At 44.0% G+C, this 7,969-nt stretch overlaps 2 protein-coding genes across 2 annotated transcripts; both read right to left on the minus strand.

Annotated features, from left to right (window-relative positions):
- Nucleotides 1–215: 215 nt before the first annotated feature.
- LOC104113727 (probable purine permease 4) lies at nt 216–1,241 on the minus strand. The gene is made up of 2 exons (XM_070194020.1): nt 1,190–1,241; nt 216–1,058 (listed from the first exon to the last, which is right to left on the minus strand). Exons 1-2 carry the CDS (start codon nt 1,239–1,241, stop codon nt 304–306), a joined length of 807 nt encoding a protein of 268 aa, XP_070050121.1. The 3' UTR covers nt 216–303.
- Nucleotides 1,242–2,348: 1,107 nt separating this feature from the next.
- Nucleotides 2,349–3,286, minus strand: LOC104113728 (probable purine permease 4). The gene is made up of 2 exons (XM_009623992.4): nt 3,235–3,286; nt 2,349–3,103 (listed from the first exon to the last, which is right to left on the minus strand). The coding sequence occupies exons 1-2, from the start codon at nt 3,284–3,286 to the stop codon at nt 2,349–2,351; spliced, it is 807 nt and encodes a 268-aa protein (XP_009622287.4).
- Nucleotides 3,287–7,969: the final 4,683 nt, after the last annotated feature.

The raw sequence follows: 7,969 nt of genomic DNA on the forward strand, positions 1-7,969 counted from the left end.
AATGGCGGATGTGCGAGGATTTCATAGATTTGCAAAGCATACCCAAAGGATTCGTTCCCATTACCCCATATCGACCAACTCATCGACTCAACGACTGGGCATGAACTACTGAGCTTCTTGGATGCCTAAACAATTACTTTAGTCTTTAGTCCTTACTTTTCCATTAATTAACATGAGTACAAAAACTTGGTCACTGATGCCCCAACTAATATTACGAGTACATTGATAAACCAGCTGATCCACACCGTACCCTAAAACGAATAAACCAAAAAACAAAACAATAGAGATAGATCAACATGAGCCTCAGGCGTTATGCGTAACAATCTCTGCTAGTTCCATGAACTGAGGTTGACAATCACTACTACTCATCTTCTCTCTGGAATTTGAATTGTCAATCTTGTTTTCTTCCTCTTTCGTTTTGATATAAATGCCGTAAATATAAGAACAAAATCCCCAGAGGCAGAGTAAAGTGGAAACTGCTTTGAATCCACCAAAATGATCACCGTAAACTAACACCCCTCCCAACACATTTATCCCCATTAACGCCGTCATGCACACACCTCCGGTCAACGACGTCGTTAAGAACACCATTCCGGCAGTACCCATGAAGCACAACTGCCACGTTACCACATTAAACCCAACCGTCAGCCAGTAAGCCTTTGCACCCAAATCGAACACTTTTATGCTCTCCGTCTTCATCTCCGAGAAGCCGCCGCCCGCCACCATTCCGACTGTGGACAACGCCGTCGCCGCTATCTCCATCACCAGCTGCATTTCTACAACCATGGCGTAGCAGTAAACTTTTCGGTATATCTTCTCCATGATTGGGAGATAAAGAGCGAATAACAATCCCGCACCCACAGTTGAGAAAAATCCTATGAAGTATTTTCCCTTTGTCAAGCCACGTGGCTTGTCGTGGCTTGAACCTAAGGCTAAGAGGACTGAACTAACCGTAAGTAGAATCACGCAGTTCAAATTTGCAAACATGATTTTCTGCTTGACGATAATCACGGAAGTGATGAGAGTGAAGGCTAGTTGAGTAGACAAAACCAGAGAAACTCGAATGGTCGATTACTCGTGAACGGTATGACAAACTCGAAGAAAGTATTATCTTCGATAAGTCAGATACCAACAATTTGGTTTTCCCTCACTATGATTCCCTTGTTATTACTTTACGAATTTTACATACCGATGTGAGATGCATTATGGTAGACGATGGGAGTGGCACGTGCATTATCCATCCTCGAGTACTTGCACAAATGAAACTCGAAGATAAGATAATACCGCGTTGCATCATGCTAACTGGTTTAACAATGCACTTGAGAGGACTTCAGACGAAATCACACTCCATGTTCTGGCCGGTGGCGTCACTTTGGAAACCACGCTCCACATCATGGACCAAGACACACCGTACAACGCCATAATAGGGCGACCATGGATACACACCATGAGGGCCATCCCCTCCAGCTTATACCAGGTCATCAAATTCCCGACTCCCTGTGGGATATTCAGCATATAAAGGGAACAACGCACATCCCAAAAATGCTACCGCATCGCCCTAGACTACACGACCACTCAACAAGCGAAGGACCAAGGAGAAGAGGCATAGCAATCAGCAGGGTCGAGGTTGATATGTGATGATAGCGAAGACGTCATCAGAGACCCCGAAATGTTCGAAGCTGCGGAATCAACCATAAAAGATATCGACCCCGTTCAATTAGACACCAATGATCACAACAAGAAAGCTTACATCTGTTGCAAACTTCAGGAACTAGGTAAATTCTGTCAGTTCTTAACTACTAACACAGATTTGTTTGCTTTAAGTCATGCAGATATGTTGGGTATCCCGAAGGAAATCGCCACGCATAAATTGAACGTCGACCCATTCCACCCCCCGGTGAGGCAGGTCAGGCATAAATTCAACCCCGCGATTAATGATGCGGTACGAGAAGATGTGGAGAAACTATTGGAAAATGGCTCCATCAGGATGTCGAAGTATCACTAATGGGTCGCCAACGTGGTGACGGTGAAAAAAAAGAATGGGAAATGGCGGATGTGCGAGGATTTCATAGATTTGCAAAGCATACCTAAAGGATTCGTTCCCATTACCCCATATCGACCAACTCATCGACTCAACGACCGGGCATGAACTACTGAGCTTCTTGGATGCCTAAACAATTACTTTAGTCTTTAGTCCTTACTTTTCCATTAATTAACATGAGTACAAAAACATGGTCACTGATGCCCCTACTAATATTACGAGTACATTGATAAACCAGCTGATCCACACCGTACCCTAAAACGAATAAACCAAAAAACAAAACAATAGAGATAGATCAACATGAGCCTCAGGCGTTATGCGTAACAATCTCTGCTAGTTCCATGAACTGAGGTTGACAATCACTACTACTCATCTTCTCTCTGGAATTTGTATTGTCAATCTTGTTTTCTTCCTCTTTCGTTTTGATATAAATGCCGTAAATATAAGAACAAAATCCCCAGAGGCAGAGTAAAGTGGAAACTGCTTTGAATCCACCAAAATGATCACCGTAAACTAACACCCCTCCCAACACATTTATCCCCATTAACGCCGTCATGCATACACCTCCGGTCAACGACGTCGTTAAGAACACCATTCCGGCAGTACCCATGAAGCACAACTGCCACGTCACCACATTAAACCCAACCGTCAGCCAGTAAGCCTTTGCACCCAAATCGAACACTTTTATGCTCTCCGTCTTCATCTCCGAGAAGCCGCCGCCCGCCACCATTCCGACTATGGACAACGTCGTCGCCGCTATCTCCATCACCAGCTGCATTTCTACAACCATGGCGTAGCAGTAAACTTTTCGGTATATCTTCTCCATGATTGGGAGATAAAGAGCGAATAACAATCCCGCACCCACAGTTGAGAAAAATCCTATGAAGTATTTTCCCTTTGTCAAGCCACGTGGCTTGTCGTGGCTTGAACCTAAGGCTAAGAGGACTGAACTAACCGTAAGTAGAATCACGCAGTTCAAATTTGCAAACGTGATTTTCTGCTTGACGATAATCACAGAAGTGATGAGAGTGAAGGTTAGTTGAGTAGACAAAACCAGAGAAACTCGAATGGTCGATTACTCGTGAACGGTATGACAAACTCGAAGAAAGTATTATCTTCGATAAGTCAGATACCAACAATTTGGTTTTCCCTCACTATGATTCCCTTGTTATTACTTTACAAATTTTACATACCGATGTGAGATGCATTATGGTAGACGATGGGAGTGGCACGTGCATTATCCATCCTCGAGTACTTGCACAAATGAAACTCGAAGATAAGATAATACCGCGTTGCATCATGCTAACTGGTTTAACAATGCACTTGAGAGGACTTCAGACGAAATCACACTCCATGTTCTGGCCGGTGGCGTCACTTTGGAAACCACGCTCCACATCATGGACCAAGACACACCGTACAACGCCATAATAGGGCGACCATGGATACACACCATGAGGGCCATCCCCTCCAGCTTATACCAGGTCATCAAATTCCCGACTCCCTGTGGGATATTAAGCATACAAAGGGAACAACGCACATCCCAAAAATGCTACCACATCGCCCTAGACTACACGACCACTCAACAAGCGAAGGACCAAGGAGAAGAGGCATAGCAATCAGCAGGGTCGAGGTTGATATGTGATGATAGCGAAGACGTCATCAGAGACCCCGAAATGGTCGAAGCTGCGGAATCAACCATAGAAGACATCGACCCCGTTCAATTAGACACCAATGATCACAGCAAGAAAGCTTACATCTGTTGCAAACTTCAGGAACTAGGTAAATTCTGTCAGTTCTTAACTACTAACACAGATTTGTTTGCTTTAAGTCATGCAGATATGTTGGGTATCCCGAAGGAAATCGCCACGCATAAATTGAATGTCGACCCATTCCACCCCCCGGTGAGGCAGGTCAGGCATAAATTCAACCCCGCGATTAATGATGTGGTACGAGAAGATGTGGAGAAACTACTGGAAAATGGCTCCATCAGGATGTCGAAGTATCACTAATGGGTCGCCAACGTGGTGACGGTGAAAAAAAAGAATGGGAAATGGCGGATGTGCGAGGATTTCATAGATTTGCAAAGCATACCCAAAGGATTCGTTCCCATTACCCCATATCGACCAACACATCGACTCAACGACCGGGCATGAACTACTGAGCTTCTTGGATGCCTATTCAGGCTACAATAAAATCCTTATGGAAGAAGAAAATCTGGAGAAAAACACATTCATCACTCACCGGGGGACGTACTGCTACAAGGTTGGTGACGAGGATATTCAATGAGAACGAATGTTCGGGCAGAAAAACGAAGGAGCAACTTACCAAAGGTTGGATGTTCAAACACTAGCTCGGCAAAACAATGGAAGTCTACATAGACGACATGCTAGTCAAGTCCAAAAGGAAAGAGGATCACATCGACCATCTGAGAAAAACCTTTGACATACTCAGACGATACAGAATGAAACGGAACCCCCAAAAATTCTCGTTTGGTGTGGCCTCAGGGAAATTTATGGGCTTCTTGGTATCACGTCGAGGAATCGAGGTCAATCCTGATTAAACCAAAACCATTAAGGGGATACCAAAACACTTAACCACAAAAAAACAGGTTCAGAGGTTGACAGGCCGTATCGTCGCCCTTTCGAGATTTATCTCATGATCATCAGACAGGTGTCATAGATTCTTCGGCGTATTAAAAAAGGATAACAACCTCAAATGGACTTATGAGTGTGTCCAGGCCCTGAAGGAGTTGAAAGCGTACATGTTATCACCACCACTGCTTTCAAAGCCGGAGTCAGGGGAACTTCTCCTCGTTTACCTCGATGTATCTGAAGTAGCTGTAAGCGCATTCATGGTTCGAAAAGATAAAGGTACACAGTCTCCCATCTATTACATTAGCAAAACATTAATCGATGCCGAGACGAGGTACCCTCACCACGAAAAATTGGCCCTGGCCTTAGTCGTAGCTTCACGAAAGCTTAGACCATATTTCTAGTGCCACCCCATCTCGGTCGTCACGACTTTCCCCCTAAGGAGCATCTTACATAAAACCGAGTTGTCAGGAAGGTTGGCCAAATGGTCCATCTGTAAGGACCCGTAAAAATTTTAACCAAAATACTCGGGGTTTCGTGGTGCCAAGATAGATTCCTGCGTTTCGGACTTTTTGGATTGAACAGTACCCTACAGACTGAGAGGAAAATGTTTCGCAGAAGAACGCATTTCTGCAGCCCATTATGCGGCCGCATAATCATTCTGCGGACCGCATAATGGCCGCAGAGTGAAGCAGTAAGTTTGGCCAATTTGAGGTCAGTTTTGCGGTCGATTATGCGACTGCATAATCGATATGCGGATCGCATAATTGATATGCGAACCGCATATCGGTCGCATAATTTCTCTTGGGTTTCTGCGGAGGGAGTTCTGCGGTGTATTATGCGACCGCAGAACAAGTATGCAGACCGCATATTGGTTGCATACCTGAGCCGAAAGTTTAGGCCCTTGAGGGCCATTTCTGCGGTCACTTTGTGGACCGCATAACCATTCTGCGGTCGCATATGCGACCGCAGACCTGTATCGGGGCACCATTTTTCTTAATTTAAAACCCGACCCCTATTCCGTTAAAACACCCCTTAGGTCTATTTTGAGCTCATTTTCTGATACTTCTAGAGTGTGAGAGAGGGTTCAAGAGGGAGGGCCTAAGTTTTCATCAAATTGATCTTCAATCATCACTCAAAGCCTTGGAAATATTCAAGTAGAGCACCAAAATTCTTCACCATAAAAGGTAAGGCTTCATCACCCCAGCTCTAAATTTCAAACATAGCTATAATTGGGTACTAGGGTAATACTTCATGAGTATGAGGGTAGTTTATCTTGCATGCATGTGTGATAAAGAGTGTGGGGAAAGAAAGTGAGTTAGAGCCATGAACGTTTTCCTAATTCTGGGTTCAATTTGTATATTGCTAAAATAGATTGAGGTTGTTAAGGGTTCCGGATTATTGTAGAGTCCAAAGAAGCGAAATTGAGGTATGTATGGCTAACTCTATTCTTCTTAGAATCAAACTCCTGGTGTCCGAATAATTGGTGTAAGTTCTAACTTGATTATACTAGAATCATTTGCCTTAGTGTGTTTGATTGAAAGATTCATGTTCCCTAATTATTTTAGATGGTTACCATGTCATCATGCTATTTGAGAACGTAATTATGATTTTCCAAGCTCCTTCCCTTGTGTGTGAAATGCCTTATGTGATGGTACTTATCGACATGAATGATGATGTTATTCGAACAAATAAAAAAAAGAAAAGACTTGAATTGTAAAATGTGCCCAAGTGCCAAGAACTACTTAATAAATGAGGTTGTTTGTGCCATGTAATGGAGATGGGAAAGAAATGTGAATTGAGTGGACAATTGAAAGAGGTTATGTCTCAAGTGAGATGGCTTAGCCGATCGGGTCGAGATCGGACGCTATGTTGTACACATGGTGGCATTTGTATTGGAATTATTGAATTACATTGTGGATATGGATATGTCTCACTTGAGATGGCTTAGCCGGTCGGGCCAAGACCGAACTCCGTGTAAAAACACGGTGGCATTGTGAGTTGTGGCTTTGGCACTAAAGATTATTAATCTAAGAAGATGGAAAGATTGAATTGGAAACTATGTAATCCTTACTCGGTGTTTTATTTGTATTTCTATGAAGTACTTATTGATTATTATGACTGCCTTCTCTTTGTTTCACTGTTTATTCTACTAAGATTGGTGTTTGCCTTACATACTAGTACTATTCGACAGTACTAACGTCCCTTTTGCCGGGGGCGCTACATCTTTGAATGGATGTAGGTGGCTCCATCGCAGATAGTGCCGATCGCAGATAGTCGTGCTCTCTTTCTCTCCTCACAGCAGTATTGGTGAGCCCCTTTTCTCCCAAGGGTCATGTAGTCCTTCTTTTGTATAAGTTTTCACATTTTGAGGTATAGCTGAGGCCTTGCCGGCATTGTCATGTTGCTCTTTTATATCCTTAGAGGCTCCGTAGACGTTTTTGTGGGTCATGTATGTATATTGGGGCTGTCGTTGGACCGAGTTGTATTTTGGAAACTCAACTATGGCATAATGTATATAAGGAAAACGAACTAGCAATGTTTATATATTTATATAATTGATATCTCCCCGGTTTTACAAATGGTGATGCGATCCCTTTTGGGTTATGAATGGGTTGGGTAGGAAAAGTTTAATAGGCTTGCTCGACCGGGTTCACTCGGTTGAGCGCCGGTCGCGCTCCCCGAGGTTAGGGCATGACACCATCGAACTGAGCGAGCACTATATCACATATCAACCGCGAACGACAATAAAGTCGTAATTTCTTAGTGACTTCGCCGCCGTCTTCAGCGCAAAAGTAATGCCCGAATTTGAAAGAGAAGCTGCCCACGCTTCTCTCCAAACACAGGACCTCTGGGTGCTGCACATCGACGGCGCGTCTAACGCATCAAGGTCCGGACTGGGACTCGTACTCGAAGTCCCAACTGGCAAAGTGATTCGCCAGTCCATAAGATGGCCAAATATGACTAACAACGAGGCCGAGTATGAGGTTGTCATTGCAGGGTTAAGGCTGGCACTCAAGTATGGAGCAAAACGGTTAAGACTACGATGCGATTCCCAACTCGTAGTCAACCAAGTCACAGGGACTTTCCAAATCAAGGAGCAAATGTTACAGAAATATCAAACCAAAATCTGCAAGTTGCTGTCCGAGTTCGATGAATGTCAACTCGACCAGATCCTACAAGCACAGAACGCTGAGGCGGACGGCCTTGCCAAACTAGTCGTAGCCACCAAAAACTTTGCAGATGGATACAAAAGTGTAGTCCACCTTCTCAACTCATCGATAGACCAAATCGAGGTAAGAACCATAAACCTGACTTGGGACTGGCGCAATCGTAT

Source organism: Nicotiana tomentosiformis, chromosome 2 (genome assembly GCF_000390325.3).
Source record: "Nicotiana tomentosiformis chromosome 2, ASM39032v3, whole genome shotgun sequence".
Classification (NCBI taxonomy): Eukaryota; Viridiplantae; Streptophyta; class Magnoliopsida; order Solanales; family Solanaceae; genus Nicotiana; species Nicotiana tomentosiformis.

Excerpts from the sequence above, each read along its gene's own strand:
- LOC104113728 (XM_009623992.4), bottom strand. The coding sequence starts at position 3,286 with ATGGATAATGCACGTGCCACTCCCATCGTCTACCATAATGCATCTCAC. Across the intron at positions 3,104-3,234 it reads CCATAATGCATCTCACATCG|TTTCTCTGGTTTTGTCTACT; the intron begins GTATGTAAAATT and ends CGACCATTCGAG.
- LOC104113727 (XM_070194020.1), bottom strand. The coding sequence starts at position 1,241 with ATGGATAATGCACGTGCCACTCCCATCGTCTACCATAATGCATCTCAC. Across the intron at positions 1,059-1,189 it reads CCATAATGCATCTCACATCG|TTTCTCTGGTTTTGTCTACT; the intron begins GTATGTAAAATT and ends CGACCATTCGAG.